We start from the raw sequence: 21,199 nt of genomic DNA, 5'->3' as shown, positions 1-21,199 counted from the left end.
CCCCACAGCTGAATTAGGAATAGGTGAGGAGATATTTGCTATAGTAAGTTGAAGAATTAACCACAGTTTTAGCCTTCTAAAATAAAATAAAAAAGAAATAACACCTTCAAAAAGCATTAGAAAATAAAAACTGCAATAACTTATAGAAAAATAGCTTATAATATTCTATTTTTTAATTTGCTAATACATTATCCAAAAATCTAAGTGAGAAAAATACTTTCCTATAGACCACCAATAAGGCTAAATAAAGATAAGTCCAAATGTTTGTAACAAATACAATCACTTTGGAAATCCAATTTGATATTGTATATTTTAACTGGCTTATAAAAGATGACAAAAATACAATGCATTATGTATTTGGGTCACATATTTCCAAAAATAAACCTTCTAATAAAAGAGTGAATCAAAAGAACTCATGAAATCAGTTTCTAATAATACCATACTTTGACTAGAACATGTTATCTATTTTATGTCTGAGTAGGAAATCTCAGGGCCTATACGTATTTGATTTCAGCCAAACTCATATGCCTATGAAAGATATAAACTGAAATAAATTAATCCATTCCAGTTAATAATAAAGAACCAATCAAGAAATGTATGATGAGGAAGCATTCATGAAATGGAAAATTGCTTGCTTGCAAATCTCAAGTAAATGTTCCAAAATACTAAAATCTGATCTCATCCTTATACATGCCCCATTCACTCCTGAGGTAGGTTCAGATATGCACTTAGTTAAGTGGAAAAAGCTTCTGGGGAGCCTCCTTTGATTCTTCTCAACTTAAGTATATCCAGCGCCCTGTGTAGGAAAGAAGGGGATTAAATATCCTCTCATACCATTAATCTGAACAGAGTGGAGAAGGCAATGCCAGAAGTCATTGTTTTGATAGGACAGCTCCATACAATAGCTAAGTACAGTTCTAATGATTTTGTTTTTGGAAAGAGATATGTTAAAATGCAAAATTATATTTTAGAGTTTCTAACTTTGGAATTTCAAAAACACTTGATTGAGACAGAAGAGTTAACAGAGAAGTGCCATTCATTCATTCATTCATTCAAAGTTCATAGAATTTGAAAGAACAAAAACCAAAAAACCAAAGTTCATAGAGTGCTATTTACAGCATTGTTGTGATTGCTCAGGAAAACACCAAGAAAATTAAAATATGGCCCATGTCATTCAAGCAATTAGATCAAACCAAAGGAATTAAAAACATGTCTACAAATAAAATATGAGATTTAATATTCTCTTTAAAATTTGTTGTATATACTAGGGACTATTTTTATAACCCTGGAATTTATCTTGGAAGAAATTAACCACATGATTTTATTTTAAATGCCACAAGCTCTGAGGCAGGTACTCTGGATTTTCAACCACATCTTGTCAACATTTTGATGTACAGAAAAACACTAAACTTCTCTGGCCACACTTTTAATCTCTATCTAAGAAGATTTTGTCTACAATAACTAGCACAACTATCAGTGAGGATACAGGTCCATGAAATAGTGTAATTTGGAAATTACTTTGCAGAACATTTAAAAAGTGTTAAGCTAATTAAAAATAAATTATAAAATTATGTTTTTTTTCGTTCATTTGCACTGACTGAATTGTGACAAGTCAAATTCTAATTCCCTCATTTTCTCTAACACAATACCTTGCTTCACCAATGGAAAAGTTTTTCAGGGGCGTTGGGGTGGCTTGGTCAGGTAAGCAGCCAACTCTTGATGTGGACTCAGGCCATGATCTGAGGGCTATGGGTTTGAGCCCCACATGGGCTCTGCACTCAAGGAGGAGTCTGCTTGAGATTCTCTCCCTTTACTTAACTCTCTCCCTCTGCCTGTTCTCCTGCTTGTGCTTGCTCTCTCTCTCTCTCAAATAAATAAATAAATCTTAAAAAAGTTTTTCAGTTCAACAGTGAGTTGACATAATCCAAACATTTTTCTTTCCAAGATAATTTCAAGATGCATTAGAGAAGAATTCCTTCAGTTGTTCATTTGATGTTTGATATAGTAACATTTCATAAGAGATTCCATTAAAAAACATACTACAGATTACATTATATATTACATTATATATATATCACCTAGAATCACATAGATTGATAGGTATATATTATATGTTATATATCTAGGTATACCTACATGATATATACAAAATTATATTGGTGTTATCTAAGGACACAGAACCAACAGGTAGATAGATATCCATAGATAAATATATTTATATACTCATAAATCTATAAATCATATTTTCTGAGTGCCTATCTGTGTCATTCATTGTTGGTGGCTCTGGGGATACTGAAGAAAATAAAACAAACCTCCTTTCCACAGAACTCACAATGAACAAATAAAGAGATGTGTTTATGTGTCTCTCTGTGTGTATATATATATTATTTAATATATATTACTTAACATATATTATTTAATATATTTAATATATTATATATTATTTAATATATATTTCTTTTCTTGCTGGTGAAAGTAATACGGGGAAAAAGATGAAAAATGGGAAAGGATATTCTGTGGTAGAGGAAGTGCCAACAATTTTAAATGGAGTGATTAGAGAGAGCATCTTTGAGAAGGTCTTGTTTGAGCAAAGATCAAAGGAATTTAGGAGTAAATAATGAGAAGAATGTTTCAGGAAAAGAAACAGCTATGCTAGGAATTCTAGGCATGTTTTTGTTTGTTATGAACTGGGGACAGGAAGAAGGTACAAGCAGAAGACAGTGGGCAGGTGGGAGAGTAATGGGAGATGATGAGTGTATATGTGGGGTACAGATCACACAGAATTTGAGTATTACTGCAAAGGTTTTGGATTTTACTTTGAATGAGATGAGAAGTCCTTGTAAGGTTTTAAGCAGAGATGTGATATGATCTGTTTCATATTTTTTAAAGATTTTATTTATTTATTCATGAGAGACAGAGAGAGAGAGAGAGCAGAGAGAGAGAGGCAGAGACATAGGCAGATGGAGAAGCAGGCTCCATGCAAGGATCTGGATGTGGGACTCAATCCCAGGACCCCAGGATCACGCCCTGGGCCAAAGGCATGCACCAAACCGCTGAGCCACCCAGGCGTCCTGATCTATTTCATATTTTAAAATATCATTCTAGTTAAGCTAAGACTGGGGAGTGGAGTTTTAGGTGGCAGAAAAGAGAGGTCATTTTGGAAAGCAGTGCAGTAATTCAGACTAGATGATCTTGTACCAGGTCAACAGAAGTGGAGGTGGTAAGAAGAGGTTGCATTCTGGATATATTTTGAAGACAGAGCAACAAAATTTCCTTAGAAATGGGATATAATATATGACAAGAAAAAAAGAGAAGTCAGGAGGATTCCAAAGTTTTTGTTTGAGCTACTTGAATAATGAAGTTGCCTTTTACTGCAGTGAAGAAAACTATAGAATAAGCTAGTTTGGAAGGTAAAATCAGGAGTTGGATTTTGTACATGTAAAGTTGGAATGCTTAAAAAACATCTGTGAACACATTTACTGCCAGGCTGAGGCTTCCTCAGCCTCCCTATTTTCTAGGACAATTAGAACTCTGACCTGTTATGGATACTTAGAAGCTCAGAAGCATCTGTAGTGGCTGGAGACATGTATAATCAACAGAATACTTGGAGGAAAAGAAATCTCAATCCCTGAATGATACTGAAGATATTGCCAAAGGAAAGGGGAACAGGCATGCTAGAATCAGAGTGGCAGAAAGCTAGTGAGAAGAACCAAGGAACTCTGTCTTGAACTACCTGCTGCATAACTTCCTTCCCATAGTACCATGCTTATCTTTCAGAAAACTGACAGACTGGATTAAGAGAAAATGAAAGCTTTCTTCTTCATCTAAAACTAAAATTTAGAAAAGGAATTTCAATCAATCTGAATGAAAATTTCATTTGAAAATAGTGGAACTTTTCTGAGGAATCAAAGCAAGTGTTTCTCTAAGAAACAGCCTTATTATATAATATTACAAAAATCAGTTGGGGCACCTGGGTGGCTCAGTCAGTTAAGTGTTTGACTTGGCTCAGGTCATGATCTAAGGATCCTGAGATCTAGCCCTACATTGCACTCCATGCTCAGTGGAGAGTCTGCTGGTTCCTCTCCCTCTGCCCCTTCTCCCATTCTTTCTCTCTCAAATAAGTAACATCTTTTTAAAAATTAGAGAAAATTTACTTGAATAAAACCTCCACAATTCATATTAACACCTTGATTAAAAAACACTTTTTTACTAAAAATGCTAACCATCACTTGAGTTTTCAGTGATTGTAGTCATTGATCATAGACCACCATACAAATATAACAGTAAAAAGTTTAAAATATTGCAAGGATTACTAAAATGTGACACAGAGACACTGAGTGAGCAGATACTATTGAAAAAATGGTCCTGATAGACTTGTTTGACATTGAGTTTCCACAAATCTTCAATTTCTGGCAACAAATTGCAGTATCTGTGAAATGTAGTAAAGTGAAGCACAATAAAATGTGGTATGCCTGTATATGCTTTAACTTATTTTATATAATCCCTATTATATTTTTTACACTATGTCCTATAATTCATCTTGATATCCAACTTTTACTATTGACCAAACTGAAAATAAAGCAAAGATAGGGAGAACACAGAGTCAGATATAGGGTAAAATGAGAGGTATTGATGTATAGTCAACCCACAATAAAAGTAGGATAGTATTTGGTTCTTTAATCTCCAAGAAAAGAGAGAACTCAAAGAAAAAGAAAAGAACATATTATTCTGGTAAATAGAAACAAAAAGTTGAGTTAAGTGACAGTGTTGATATTGTTTCCTGAAATAGTTCAGTGGTGATGTATGGTCAAAGAAGGATGATTTAAAAACAACTGAACTGGGCTGACACCAACAAATGCTAAGGGTTTGTGGAATCTCTGATATAAACTGCATAAGAATTTGGCCTTGTTATCTAGTATTTAAGAAACACATGCTTATTAAACATTAGTTTCTAGGAATGATTTTCCACAGCTAACATTTCATAGACATATAAAATGTCAGAGTTGAAGAGAACCTATTTGTTATTTCATTTAATTCACATTTTTCCAACAAACATGAATTGGGTATCTAGTGTGTGTCAAGTAGTGTGCTCATCACTGAGTATTCAAGGTAATATTTATTCTTTCCATACCTAGAAGAAAGTCACTAATCAATAGAACATGTTATAATAAAAGTGTATAAAATGTGTAGAAAGACCTAACTCTTAACTCTGCCTGAGACACTCAAGGGAGGGCTTCATGTGGGGGATGAATTTGAGTTGCTCTTTACATTTGGTAAATTACTGTTTGTCAACTGGAAAACTTGACCAACATTGTTTTGGTATTGATAGAAACTAAGCATGGGTACAAAAGTATAAAAACATGTTAATAGTCTTGTTAACTTGTAAATGAATCCAAACTGCATTTGATGCATGAATATCCTCTACAAAACCCCCAATAAATGGTCTTTTGATATCTAATAAGAATTTAGGCACATCTAGCAACTGTAAATTTCAAGAACCAAAATATATAAATTTGAGAAGAGATATTCTTATGACACACCAACAAAATATTATAATGAGTAATAATTTTTTTAAACCATGTCTAAAAGTAAGGACTAACAACAACAAACAAGGAAAACATCAACAACTCTGAGTAAAACAAGAAGCCTCTATGATCATCTATTTCCATCACCAATCTGAGGCTTGACTTACTGCCCTCCCTAAAAACCTCCTATGATACTACCTATCAAGTGCATCTACCCACTGTGATTGTCCTATCTGGTTTAGCTTGTACCAAAACAATATAATTGTATATTATGTTTAAGGACTGGCACTGTTGGTCTTCTGAGTTTTTTATGTAGTTTAAAGAGACAGACATTTTCAAATTCCTAGAATTAATTGCAGAGACCAGAAGTAATGTTTTCCCAATAGAAGATGAATCTTCTACTTTTACCCATATAATTTGCTGCAACAGCACTTCATTGGTCAATAAAAACATTTGATTGATTTTTTTATGAAACTTAAATATTTTACAACATATACATCTATAAAGTAAATTCACAAATTTAGTTTTCTAACATTTTAAAGCAATTTAAATGGAATTTTGAAAAAATACTTGTGTTGAAGTTTATATGTGTGAAAATATTCTATTGCCCATATGTATATAAAACAATAAAACAAATTACTCAGTCAAAATACTTATTTATTGGGATCCCTGGGTGGCGCAGCGGTTTGGCGCCTGCCTTTGGCCCAGGGCGCGATCCTGGAGACCCGGGATCGAATCCCACGTCGGGCTCCCGGTGCATGGAGCCTGCTTCTCCCTCTGCCTGTGTCTCTGCCTCTCTCTCTCTCTCTCTCTCTCTCTCTGTGACTATCATAAAATAAAAATAAAAAAAAATTTAAAAAAAAATTTATTTATTAAATTCCATAGTAAGAGAATATATGACAAAAAGGATTTCTTAAGATATAGGTGTCTAACTTCAAGTTATGACTACCAGATTTAGAACATATTAAAAAAAATTTTAAGTATCTGCAAAACAAGTCCAATAATTTTAAAATATATTTTACAAAGTTTTAAAGATATCTCCAAAACACTTCTAATAAGAGAATATGAAAAATGGTCATGATCTCAAGGCTTGTAAGCAAATGGGCACATGATACTTTTGGCACTAAAAGTTTGAGTATGGATATTGATAGAATTTCCAGATGGTTGTCATCCTATACGCAAAGAGGAAGTTTTCGGGAATTCTGTTTTATTCAATATAATATTAGATAAAAATTATTATGCATTGATACATACACAGTTAATCTGAATATGCAAATAATAAGCTCAAATAATAAGTAACTTTTATATTAAATTAAACTGAAAGAGTGCATTTTGGCATCTATCACTATAAAATTGCATTTTTTAAGTGAGAATTAATTTTGAAAAATCATTATATATAAGGCTGCTAATGGGAGAAAACCTATGAATGAATGAAAAAATGACTGGGAAAAATGAATAAATGAATTAGTGAATGGATAAATGTTAACACAGAACTATCAAGATTCTTCTAGAATAGTGATATGAGGTGCTCTGCAGACTCCCTCTCTGGTAAAACAACCATACTAGTGAAAATTACTTAAAAAAAATCCATTTAAAGTCCCTTGAACTTGTCCAAAGGGCATGTAGAAAATGGAGAAATGTTTATTCGAGAAAATCTACTAAATCCCCATAAGAACAGTGAAAGTCTGTTGCATTTGAGTTACAACTCACTCCCTTCCTTTCCCTCAACCAGCTCAGCAAGACTGAAGTTTTATTCTGGGGGGATATAGCCAAAAACATAGGTTTTCCCACCTACCACCAGTTCCCAAAGAAGGACTACAGTATCTACCCCAGAGGAGAAGGTCATTTTCATTTCTCACTCCCCCATTCTGGCTTTCTGTTGCAGAAGCTCTATTCCAGGCAAGTGTAATTGAATGGTTAGGAGTTCCCTTCCTCTACTCATTTCCCAATTGTAGGACTGAAGTTCTATGCAGGTGTGGCAGACCAAGATTACTGGACCTCAATCATCTATGTCCTAGCTTGCTCTTAGGGCAGAGGTTCTATTCCAGGAAAAGTAAGAACAAAGGTTGCTAACTTCATCCAGTGCCACATTCATAGAGCAAGAGTATCTATCTGAGAGAAGCAGGCTTCTGTCCCTATCTCTATCTCCAGAGAAGTAGCACAGAGGTTCTGACTAGGGGAAAAGGCAGATTCTAGAAAAGCTTTGTAGCTTTCCCCTGAGGGAACTGATTTTATTTGGAACAGAGGTTGGAAAAGTTCAAGCACAACATCACTGTTAAGAACAATGGTACTGAACCACAGGAGGAGGCTGATAGTTCTATGAGAGCAGTGAGTGAAACAATACACAAACTAGAAGTTTAATAGGGAGATCTAGGGAAACAGATAAGAAGCACCTGGAATTGGAGTAAGCTTTAAAGACTGAATCCAACACAAGCAGAATAGCTAAAAGCTTAACAAGGAGATCAGGAAAAGAGAGAGACAAAGACAGCTGATTAAAAACACTATCATCCCCGGTGGTGAGGAGGTCAGAGTGATATGTACATTTCCAAAGCTGTGCCCACATCTAATGATATCAGAAATTTCACACTGCAGGGGAAACAGGTTTCACTGAAATAATACTGCCAACTCATTAAACAAAAAATGAAGCAAACAAACAAATAAGAAACCCCAGGAGGGGGAAAGGGACCACACAAAGATTTGCTACAATGTGTTATCTGAAACAACCAGGAATTAACTATAAATTATGAGACATGCAAAGAAACAGTAATGTGTGTCTCATTAACAGGAAAAAAAAAAAGCAGAAAACAGAACCCTCCTTTGAGAGGACCTAAATATTGGGAATATCAGATGAAGATACTAAATGAGCTACTATCAATATGTTCAAAGAACTAAAAGAACCATGTTTAATGAATCAAGGGAGTTCTAACAGTGTAACATCAAATAGGTAGATACAGTAAGACATAAATTATTAAAAACTAAAATGATTCTAGAGTTGAAAAGTACAATAACCAAGATAAAAAAATCACTACAGGGATTCAACATTAAATATAAGTTGGCAGAAAAAAGAATGAGTGAACTTAAAGATAGATCAATAGTAATTATGCAATCTGATGAAAAGAGAGAAAACAATGATGAAAAATGTTCAGAACCTCAGGGAGATGTGGGCTACCATTAGGCACACCAACATATGTATAATAGGAGTGGCAATAGTGAGGAGAAAAAGGGCAGAAAAAATTCAAAGCAATAAAGGCTGAAAAACTTCCCAAATTTTATGGGAAACATTAAACTATATCCACAAGCTCAATGAACCATACTAGGAGGTACATACTAGGAGGTACACATAATAATAGATGTCAAAAGCTGGGAAAGATAAATGTTTGAAAGTAGCAAGAGAAAATAACTGATCATGTACAAGAGACTCTTAAAAAATTAATAACTAACTTCAAATAAAAACAATGGAGGTCTTAGACAGTGGGATGATATATTTGAAGTTCTGAAAGAAGTAAAAGAAGCTGTCAACCAAGAATCTTACATCCAGTAAAACTAACTTTCAAAAAATGAAGGTGAAATAAAGGCATTCCTAAATAAACAAAAGCTGATAGAATTCATTAGATTCACTGTAAAGAAACACTAAAGGAAATTCTTAAGGCTAGAAGTGACATTAGACAATAATATGAATTCACATACAAAACAAAAACTGGTAAAGATAATTATATAGGTAAATATAAAAGTATTATTTCCTATTTCTTCTTTAAGTGATTCTAAAAATAGTATAAAACAATAATAAAATACTAGTATTGTCAAACCTGCAACATATGGAAATCAAATATACTTGGCAATAACAGCATAAAGGAAGTGGGTGAAAGCAATGTTGCATTGGAGTAAGAAAGAATACCAGATGGTAACTTGAATCCACAGGAAGAAATGAAGAAAATCAAAAATAGTAAATAAGAATATTATATAACAAATCCTATAAATACATGCTTGCTCTTATTTCTTCTCTCAGCTTCATTAAAATACATAAGATTATATAATTATATAAAGTAATAATTACAAAAATATATTATTGAATTTTTAACATATATAGACATAAAATTTATTAAAATAATAGTACATAAAGGGGGGAAAGGAGAATAGAGCTATATAGAATTAGTATTTATATCTCTTATTGGAAGTAAGGTAGTGTAAAATTAGATTCTTATAAGTTAAGATGTATATTGGAGACCCTAGAGCTACTAACTCAGAAAATGTATTGAAAAACATCACTGACATAATTAAAACATGATTAGAAGAGACTCATTTCATGCAGAGGAAAGCAGTAAAGAAGGAACTGAGGAACAAAAAATGAAGTACATAAAAGGAAAATAAGAGACAAATACGATCATATTGATAATAATATTAAATACAAATGAATTAAAAATCCAATCACAAGGCAGAGATTGTCAGGCTGTCTTTTAAACAAACAAACAAACAAGATCTAAGCATATGCTATTAATATGAGACACATGTTAGATTCAAAGATAAAAGTAGGTAAAGTCAAAAGGATGTCAAAAGATATACCATGTAAACAGCAACCATAAGAGAGCTAGAGTGGCTTTAGTAATATCACACAAAAATTGGCTTTAGTTGTGAATAATAATATACTCCCCACTAGTAGCAACAATAATAGAGAATCTCTCTGCTAATGAAATCTGTTGGATGGCAGACATCAAGGATATAATGAAATTTGAGTAGCTGATGACAAAAAATCTGGTTGTTACTTAGTCTTTTTGTATAACTGTTTACATGCTACTAAAAGCTCACATCACTCAAGAAAATATCTTGTACACAGTAAAAAAATAGTCCTTTACATTCTGGGCTTCAGTTTGTGTGTTAATTTTGGGCCTGTGGCTGAGTGGTAAATCTGCTGAAGCTGCTAGTTCTTTCTGCATATTTAAAAACCAGTCAAATGGCAATAAAAAAAATCTCTTACTTGTGTTGTGCAACCTCGGGATAGTTAGTCTAGACAGCAGATATTAGATTCTAAGGTATCTTAGATTTGACAGAGCTCCTGTTCTGATTCATACAGATTAATAAGTACATATATAATTCTAACATAAGGGACATAATCTCTAGAGAAGAAAGAAACTGAATTTCTGATACTATGAATATGCTAGCCTTTTAAGAAAAAAAAGCTTTCTCAAGAAATTGCTAACGTGGAAGCATTTTTATGTAAGAATCTAAATCCACAAAATCAAAATGACTCCTTAGAGATATCAAGCCAGTTTGATTATTTTCACTTAAAAATAGTTTCATAAAAAGCACAATGAGATACCATGTCACTTCACGTGCAACATGATGGCTCAACAAAACAAAACAAAACAAAACAGAGAATAACAAGTATTGATGAGTGTGGAAAAATTGGAACCCTTAAACATTGCTGTATGGCTGTTAGGGAAATTTGTCAATTCTTCAAAATGTTAATCATAGAGCTATTAAATGACTCAATAACTCAACTCTTAGTTATATAAACAAGAAATTTATCAACTTATGTTCACAAAAACCAGAGCATTCACCCATGGTTTAGTCTTTAGCTTCCTGAAAGCTGTTTCTCTGCAGCTCTTTTCCTTATACTACAAGGGACTATTTTTACTATACTCGAGTGGAACTCCTTTTGTTGTACTAGCATCTGTATTTAACATTGATTTGTGAAATTGCAATTTCCTGAAACAAGTTTTATAAGTGCATTAAATAATGATTTTGGGGTGGAGCAAAACTGGATTACAAAATTCCTAATGATTATTGAATATTAGCAAACATTCCTAAATGGTAATGCTAAGAGCAAGAGATTAAGATTCCATGCCTCATGGGGCACCCATGGGTGGCTCAGTAGGTTAAGTGTCCAACTCTTGATCTCAACTTGGGTCTTGATCTCAGGGTCTTGAGTTAAAGCCCCATGTTGGGCTCTACATCCACTTACCAAAAAAAAAAAAAAAAAAGGAAAAGAAAAAAGATTTCGTGCCCTTGAAAAATAGTACAGTGAATTCCTAAAACAAATTTGGAATAAAAAATTTACAACTTTCTGAATTACCTAACAGTAGTTTTTACAACTTGATGTGTTACTCCCCTAAAGGATAAGCACAACAACATAAGAAATACCTTGAGAAATCTGATCAACTGGGCAGCCTGGGTGGCTCAGCAGTTTAGTACCTGCCTTCAGCCCAGGGCATGATCCTGGAGACCCACGATTGAGTCCCATGTCGGGCACCTTGCATGGAGCCCACTTCTCCCTCTACCCGTGTCTCTGCCTCTCTCTGTGTGTCTCTCATGAATAAATAAATAAAATCTTAAAAATAAAAAAAAGAAATATAATCAACTAAATTGCTTATTCAAAGTTCTCCTCTGAGGCACCCTAACATCTCCTTATTGAAATGTTTGTCTATATGTCTGTATTTTAAAACTTTAGGCCTGTATTATTTTTCTGGGAAGAATAAGAGAACAATTCTTGCAGAAAAAAGCAGTCATCAGATTAAACAAAATGAAACAAAAACAAAAACAACAACAACAACAACAACCAAAAGATCAAGAACAGGAAAGTGAGCCCAGGCAAACTCTAACATTCACTTTTTCAAAAGAATGAAGTTTGAAAACTATGATCATATTCTTTGTCATGACATGGACTAAATGTGGACAACTCTCAGAAGATTTTTTATAATAAAAATAAATATTTAGTACAATCATGAAAGTCATTTTTTAAAATGGTTGATTTTATTAACTTGCTTGTTTTTTTATCTATTGTCTATCTGTTTTTTTTTACACATGATATTTTAAAGGTAGGCATGTGCAGTTTTCACATTTGAGAAGAATGAGAAAATGGTAGGATTCTGTTTTTCATGGTATTGCTGATATTTTCTATAAAATACTCTTAACTTATTTTTTTTACACTCTTAACTTATAAAACCTGACACTTTTTGTGAAAATAAAGATTAACTAGAAGTGTAGCAAGTTCATTTTTAGTTTCTATATTTGTAAAACAATCCCTCTCACCCAACCAAAAAAGAAATACTGATGAAAATTTATGGGAAATCCCAAAGAAATTTAACTTGGAGGATTCAAGGAAGCTGATTTACCAACAACAAAGTGTTCATGTTATCAAAGGAGTTACCTAAATTTCATACTCCAGCACCAAATAGAGAGTAAAAACAAAGTCAAAAGCAATTTAAACAAACTGTGAGGAATTCTACACTATTCCTATATATTTAGGCATGGAAGAGAGCTTTCAGGGAAATAAGTAACCATAATCTACCTATGAGAGTATGCATTTATATAAAACGCTCTCCTATTATAAGCTATCACATGTGTCAATTGCAAAGTGATTATGACAGCCATTTTCCTTATAAGCAAGTACATAATCCTTCAAGTTATTAAAAGAGGTGATTCAGGCTGAGTGAAGTTTTAAAATAAAAAACTGCCAGTCTGCAAAAAATATGATCATTAATACTTTTTGCTGGACTTAATAAAAGGCATGTTTATATGTTAGCTATCTTTAGGTCTTCATATCATACACATTAGTATTTTAGTCATATTTATTCACCAATTTAACAGACTAAGCAAAATTCCTTATTATTTTATTGACCAAGATGTAGATTGTTTTTAGAAACATTTTATTTACCCTTATTCCTCTTCCTTTTCCACTCACACCAACACATACACTATAAATTATCATTTCTTTACCAAAAATAAAAGAGCTCAGAGAAATAGGAAAAGAACCAACAATCAAGCACTTTGTTTACTATTTGGTTATTCTCTTTAACTCAACTAAAACAAAATCTGGTTTCAGTTTCCTTGGATTCAAATGGCAATTACTTGAACAACTTCAACAGACTGAAAAGGGTTTCAATGAAATTATGATTTGTCATAATTAAGTACTTTGGTACTTAAAAATAAGTGGTAGATATAAGCATTCTAATTAAAGAAAATAACTGAAAGCGATTGTATTTTATAGGTCTTTCCACTCCATTTTTAGCCTGAGAACCACAAAATGTACCTGAATTCTCATTACACAGTCAGTAATCATAATAAGTACAAAAAAACCTACCATTACGGGAAGTGTTGCCCAAGCGACAATGAGTCTGCCCAGCCCTAGAAGAGTAACTGAAGCCTTATACCACCAGGCCTATAAAGCACCAGCATTATTATTTACTTAAATGTTTATTCTTTAAAGTAATTTAAAATTATCTACATTTCAAATGCAGATTAACTCAAAGTAATATTCATTAAACCAAAGGTGTGATATTCTAGTTTGATATTTTTTCTAATACAGTATATTAATATGTTAAAATAATACCCCTAAGATGATCTCACATGTCACCAATGGTGCAGACAAACACATTTAGTGAAAACTAACTATCCTATATAATTCTCAACCTGATTCTTTTCTCAGAGAAAAAAAACTGATGAACATATATTAGTATCAACATTAAAATATTAATGTTCAGCTTAATGTCGTGCTTGCTATGTATGCACTATAGTATACATCATTTAAATTTTAAAACAGTTGAAAGGCAGCTGAGTTGATATATTGAACCCAAAATACTCATTGCCACAGTCTCATATTGGGAAGTTACTGAGCTTTGGGGAAATTGTAATTTACACCAAATGAAACTATATAGTTTACGTACAAAAGACAGGTTGACTGAACATTCCAATTGGATCCTATCTTCATAAGTCTAGCCTCTGTGGTTTCTATAGCTGGTAAGAGTGAAAAGTGACCTTTTACTACCCTAGGGAGTGATTTCTATGCATGAGAGAGGAAAAAGGGGGCAAAATGTGATTCAGTAGGACAACTCTGCCACTTGTGTTCCATAGAAAAATCATTTTATTTTGAGCTTTTGATTTTAATTTGACCTATTCTTGGCACTAAACCAGTATATTCAATTTCTTCTGCAATAAAATTTCAAATCACCTGCCTATGCATCTACTGAGTGCTGAGAAAGGTACAACCTATTGGAGTTTGTTTTTCCAATGAGTTTATTCCATATTGCAGATGGAATCATCATCAAAACTCAGAAAGCTAAGAGGACAAATTGGTTCACAATGACTTAAGTTATAAATGACTTAAAACATCACTGTTCCCATGAACTCAAACTACCCATACTTTACCTATTAATATAAAGCTCTGTAATGCCCCTAGATGTTCATTTTATTTATTTGTTTTCCATGAGAACAGGGGATGAGCTTTTCCTAGGACATACTTTCTTTGTGAAATTATAGTGACTAGCAAGACTAGGTGAAACATTCACTTAATAAAGTTCACAACATTATAATAACAAATGATAAAAAAGAAAGCATGGATTCTAACCACTTTGTCCTCCTTTGGGAAAGCATCCAAGGAAGCAGAGCAAAAAGAGAGGAAAAAGAAGAAGAGAAAAATAAAAATAAGGCATATATAATAAATAGATTTAAAGAGAACAATCATGTATTATTTTAAACTGTTAAAACACAGTTATTTTAAAAAGTAAATGTTTACTCTGCCCCAAAGTATTCATTGTTCAAGCTTTCATTGAAAATGAATACATACAGATCCTGTATATATAAGAAGATACAAAAATTGAGTACTATAATTTCCAAAATTTTTAGAACTTGGATTATTACACGTATATTTAAAACATTATTCAGAAAGAAATCTTAATTACTATTAATATTATTATGAATATATTTTTGATTAAATATTAAAGCAGTGCTTTCTTTTATTTTGTTCGTCTGAATATTTTTTGCAAATGGGATGAGTTTAGTAAAGACAGATTGACCACATTAGGCTTGGATGTCTACTCCAAAGCAGAGTACCTCTTAGCTCAATTTCTTTTAAATATGAGTTTAACCCAAGTAATTGTAATATATCAATAGTTAACTGTATTGTCAACTTTCCTCAAACCTATAAGTAGAAAGTTAAAAACATTCAACAACGTAAGTTCTCTGTCAGTAGTTACACTCTGCTGATTTGCACACTACTACTTATTGCCCATACCTTTCGAATTGGACAGTACCCCTATACCAAATGGTTTGTTAAATACTTTGACTATCATGCCCAGGTCTCATCTGTGAGAATTCATTTCAAACCAGTGCACTTAAGAACACTAAAGAAGGGATAATTAACAAACAGGTCTTGTACACCTTTTTATGTGCCAGGTGGTATTTTAACCCAAAGTTGTTTTAAAAAGCTTTAACATAACATATGAAAATTAACTAAAGAACTTTTAGGAGGAAAACTTATTTGTTAATCAGAATAGCACCTAAAGAAAAATTAAATAAATATCATAAAGACCTAGATTTTAATTATCATAATAATCATATACAGTAATTATTATTATCAGTTTCATAGATAAAGAAGCTGTTGTTCAGAGAAGTTAATTATCTTCCCAAGGCCACGAAGATAACAGTGGGCTCACCTTAACATACACGATAGATCTATTTTACTGAATATCTTAATTCCACTGGAAGAGATTTTTAGAATACCCTACTTGCAATTCAAATACACTACCAATGAATACAATGGTGATAGGGAGGTTGATTTTGATTTTGACTATGATTTTCTCAATTAGGAAAATATCAAAAGCACTTACAGCTTCCACATTATTTTTAAATATAACTTTGTACTATGTTAAATTGCGTATGTAATTAAATAATATAGGAAATAACTTAGGGAAATACTGGGAATTCTTCAGGTACATGATAATCTTAACTGTTCTGTACTACATTGCAGATCTATATCAAAGAAAACTCACCCAGACATCCCTATAAATACTTTTACTGTACTATGATATGGATTATAATAAAGTACATTAAAATGTATTCTAAATTATTAGAATTTATTTAGAACTTCATCAATAATCATACTTAAGAGGACTAAATATGATTGTGTATATTTAAAGCACTGGCTTACCAGAAGACCAGCTCTTATTTAATTAAGCCAAACAAGGAAACTTCATTGGATTAAACTAAATAGAGAAGTAAATAGAGAAGAAAATAGTGCAAAAATCCCCCCAATTTAAAAGAGTATGTTTTGACATACTCTTTAAATATCCAAATAATTTCCATTAGAGAAACTTAGCACTACATTACTTTACTATGACAATAAATAGGAAATTACTCTCACAGAAGCTCATCATTGCTTCATACATATTATCTTGGTTTAATTTTAATGCCATGCAGTTTAACTTATATTTTACTTTCATTCAATCTGAAGCAGTTGCAGAAATGAAACTTTTTTCTTTCATTTTACAAGAAGAACTGGGCATAATTACTTGCAAGAGTTTTATAATTCATGATACTAAATATATATTTACTACCTTCCTCAGAAAATTTACTCCCACAGATAACCTGTGGGTTTTGAATGGGAATTGTTTATTGAGATACATATGGAAAATACCTTTTTATGAATTGTTTTCATCACTGCTCCACTACTAGGAACCTCATGAAAAACAGAAAATGGGGACGGGGAACATGAACGTCTACATTTATTCCCAGGTGTGCTTTCTAACATGCATGTGTTTTCTGCTTGGGAGGTGCACTGCTTTTCCCTCTGCACTCAGAGTGCCTTGCACACTCAGGGAACACTCACGTTGTTGGATCGCAGAGACACGCGGCCTCCACAGCGAGCACAGAACTTGGTGCGGCAGTAGGAGCAGAGATGGCCACACCCATCAGCAAACTTTGTCTTATGACAGATTCCGCAAGTCGGAGCATCATCTTTGTGCTCTCCCTGGTAACGTCGTGCTTCTTCCCCTATTTTTCTCACTTGTTCTTTATAGCTTTCAAATTGTTGATGCAATCTCCTGGGCAAAACAGAAAATGGTAGCAAACTAAGTAAATGATGGAAGACAAAAAACAAAAGCAATTTTTCCTAACAGAACAGTGGTATAGCTATTTGAACTAAATCAAAACATACAAGGCATTTTTGCCACTAATCTTACCTCCAACAGTAAAAAATGTATTTGCGTGTGTTCCATTGGTTCCAACTGTGCTTACCAGCAATGAACCATATATAAATAGACTCTATATAATCACTGTTTTGATCACAACAGTGGGATCCATGTATCCACTCTATGCCTCCGCTTCTTTGAAACATGTGGCTTTCAAAGTATTTGGACTGGGGAACTCAACAATTTACAATTATACTCATGTATGTATACAACTGAAGCAAAAGTTATACAAAATCCTTAGTCTAACTATATGTGATGTACTCTGGCATATTCTATCTCATTCTATTTTAAGTTTAATAGTGATTACTAATAAAAAAAAAACAAAACTTTGTCGTAGCAACTTGATTCCATGGCCCACTATTTGAGCATGATGTATACTTGGAAAAATACTGTTTTAAATTACAATGCTATGCTTCTGTCTTCCACAGAATATCTTCCTTTACTCCTCTCCTTGGAGATTATTTATATATTCAGTGTCTGATTTCATACAGTATACAAAATGTTACCTTATACATTATAATTGAGCTCACTAGTCTTTCCACATCACATGAAAAGTTCTAATCTAGGGGATCCCTGGGTGGCTCAGCTGTTTTGTGCCTGCTTTTGGCCCAAGGCATGATCCTGGAGACCCGAGATCGAGTCCCACGTTGGGCTCCCTGCATGGAGCCTGCTTCTCCCTCTGCCTGTGTCTTTGCCTCTCTCTCTATCTGTGTCTCTCATGAATAAATAAATAAAGTCTTAAAAAAAAAGAGTCCTAAACTATACCTTGCTAATATTCAGATTTTTACATACTCCAACTTTCCTTGATCTCTTTCAGGTTATATGTATGAGAGCTACTACCACTCTATTTAACGCATGCAACCAAAATTGTTGAGATAAACCATTTCCCATAAGAATGATCACACTTAATATGATTCAAGTCTCTTCCTCTCCCCATCAGCCCAAATCCCCCAATCTTAGATTGCTACAAATAAAAACTGTTTGCTGTTCTATACAGAATACTATGACATTCAGTGAATCCCCCAGTAAAAGAATGCCTTAGTTTTGTAAATGAGAACTGAAAGAGTTGTCCCAGGCCTAACCAACAGTATTGGCTATTATGACAAAGGAGAAACCCCTGGGAAATTCATCTGAGCACCCAAGTGAGCATGCTGGATGTGACTATTTCCTTGGACACAGAGTACGCACACATGCTATAGTTAATATAGGCAGTTAGCTTGATTCTCTACACCTAAGATAACTGTGGGAACTGGTACTCCCTGGAAACTGAATCACGAAAGTTAACTGTTAGGACTGTAGTGTTTGAAGTACTGAGATTTCATTCTATTTTCCTTTTAATGTCAACACCTCTTGAACAGAATTTTAACGATTACTTTAAACATTTTGAATTCTCTCTCCTGCTTTGCCAACTGACACTTTTTCTATTTAATTCCCATAATTAAAGCAATCATACTTGCTCTAGGAAATAAAGTAGTTTAGAATCTGAAGCCCTTCTCGACTTAAAGGCTAGCCAATTTCAGTTCCTAGAAAGAAACAGTGATCAAGCATATCTGATTGACTTGAAGAGTGAAGTTATTTCATACATTAAATTTTTTATTCCTTAAGCACCATTAATCTAGGCTCAAGTTGGTAGAAAACAACCATGGACATCTATTATTTCAAAAGTAAACTTACAAAATAGCATTGGAAATCTTAAGACTTCTATTAAAGAAAATAATTATTAAGGAGTGGGAACAAGGAAATACCTCCAATCAAAGAAACAGATATAAACTCTAAGCACAGAGAGAGTGCATGAATAAATATTGTGAAAACCAGCAAATCAAATTTATTTAAGTAAATATAAATGAGAAAGCCAGGCTAAGGAAAAAGTTTCCCTATAAACTTACTTTGTAATATAGTATATGATTTAGTATGGGTGTTGGCAGACTTAATATTTCTGCCACACCATAAATATGTTAGACTTTGGGCTGTATAGTCTCTTTTGCAACTACTCAACTCTATTGTAGCATGAAAGTATCATAGATAATATGTAAATAATAAGCATAATAAATGTGGCTCTATGTTCCAATAAAACTTTATTACCAAAACAGACAGTAGGCCAGATTGGGCCTGTGGACCAGTTTGTCAGCTCTAGATTTAGCATATGCTCTATACTGAGGGATAATTATTTAAAAATCCATTTTTTTTTTTTAAATTCAAACATAGAGGGGGCAGGCACCTGGGTGGCTCAGTGGTTGAGACTTTGGCTCAGGTCATGATCCCAGAGTCCTAGGATCAAGTACCGCATCTGGCTCCCTGTGGGGAGCCTGCTTCTCCCTCTGTCTATGTCTCTGCCTCTCTTCACTGCATCTCTCATGAATAAATAAATAAAATCTTTTTTAAAAAAATTCAAACATAGAAGACTTTTATCCATCCTATAGGGCCCAATCAAAAAGAGCCTTTTATATAATACATACATGCAGGGCACTGACCACTGAGATGAAAACTTGCTCTGTGATGATCACATAGCATTTTATTTGGTCACTTACAGTATATATTTAATTGTATACTATTAGTATTTCTATATATGACATCTTTCCTCTACCAAACAGTCAAAAGTATTAAAAATGCAGAGTTTACCAAGAAAGTTAAGACATAGACCCTCTGGGTAGTAGTCAATACATACTTGCTAACTGGAAAAGTCATATACAAATATTTTCTCTTAGTCCATTTTGAGAAAAAACAAGTTCATACAGAGAATCATATATCCTGAAAAAACTTACTGCCATCAAACACTGAAAATACCAGATAGGATATCTAAAAGAAGAACTTTTAATTATTGAGTTGGGGAAGAAGTATGAAGATCCACAAAGGAGAAAAATAAAATAGGAGAGTGGCCCTGAAGAGACCACTGCCTTTGTGACAATGCTGAGGTTCTGGGACCAAGAACATAACTTTTAACTTTCATACAAGTGAGCAAAATAATGTTGTAGTTAGGTACCCACCAAAAATAATTGAAATGGAGTGTGTGATTGCCAAACTGGTAGAGGGAAAAACACGGAACAAGAAAACAGTCAACCCATAGAGGACAGGAGTTGAAACAAACACACACAAAGCCGGACAGTTATAAATTATGGCACACAATGGTAGAAATAATCCAATACCTCAGGAGCCACACAGTACATGTAACGTCATGGACTGCAGCATCATTAAAAGACAAAAGCCAACATGTTAGATTTTTAAAGATTTAGCTAAATGAAGTTTAGAAGAGATATAACTAAACTGTAAAGGATATTTAAAAGAAAAGAATGAAAAATAATACATCCCCATAAAAGAATAAGGAAAACAACAACAACAAAACTGGGATCATATTTATGGCAAAAGGCATTACTAAAGATAAAAAGGTATTTTAAAAAGTATTAATTTCATTTCGTACAAGACAATTCTAAACCTAATTGCATATAATAATGTATAAAGCCAAAAAATGATAAAACTACTAAAGTAAAGAAATCCACCTTCATAGTATACTTTTATAAATCTGTCTCTCTCTGTAATTGACAGGCCAGACAAAAAATAAATGATAGAGTATATTTAGATATTATTAACAACTTTGCATATTTATATGTATACGTCTTTTCCAGTAGAATAAAATTGTTAAGCTTATTGAGTACAGTACTTATTCATACATATTTATTGTGCTCAGTGGAAGAAGACTTTTTTTGCATACAGATATGA

General features: G+C 33.2%; 1 protein-coding gene across 36 annotated transcripts in view; it reads right to left on the bottom strand.

Moving 5' to 3' along the window:
* The window catches only part of RIMS1 (regulating synaptic membrane exocytosis 1), a 477,898-nt gene that overhangs the window by 259,134 nt on the left and 197,565 nt on the right, over nucleotides 1-21,199 (bottom strand). For 34 of the 36 annotated variants that reach the window (XM_035697447.2, XM_035697450.2, XM_035697433.2 and 31 more), the window contains 2 exons: nucleotides 17,125-17,338; nucleotides 14,866-14,877 (listed from right to left, as the gene is read on the bottom strand). In XM_035697447.2, coding sequence (XP_035553340.2) covers nucleotides 14,866-14,877; nucleotides 17,125-17,338 — 226 coding nt within the window. The remainder of the gene's footprint in view (nucleotides 1-14,865; nucleotides 14,878-17,124; nucleotides 17,339-21,199) is intronic. The other 2 variants (XM_035697432.2, XM_035697434.2) reach the window with 2 other exon arrangements.

Source organism: Canis lupus, chromosome 12 (assembly GCF_003254725.2).
Source record: "Canis lupus dingo isolate Sandy chromosome 12, ASM325472v2, whole genome shotgun sequence".
In the NCBI taxonomy this organism is placed as follows: Eukaryota; Metazoa; Chordata; class Mammalia; order Carnivora; family Canidae; genus Canis; species Canis lupus.
The sequence above is the reverse complement of the archived record's forward strand: the minus strand, read 5'-3'. Positions and strand labels throughout refer to the sequence as shown.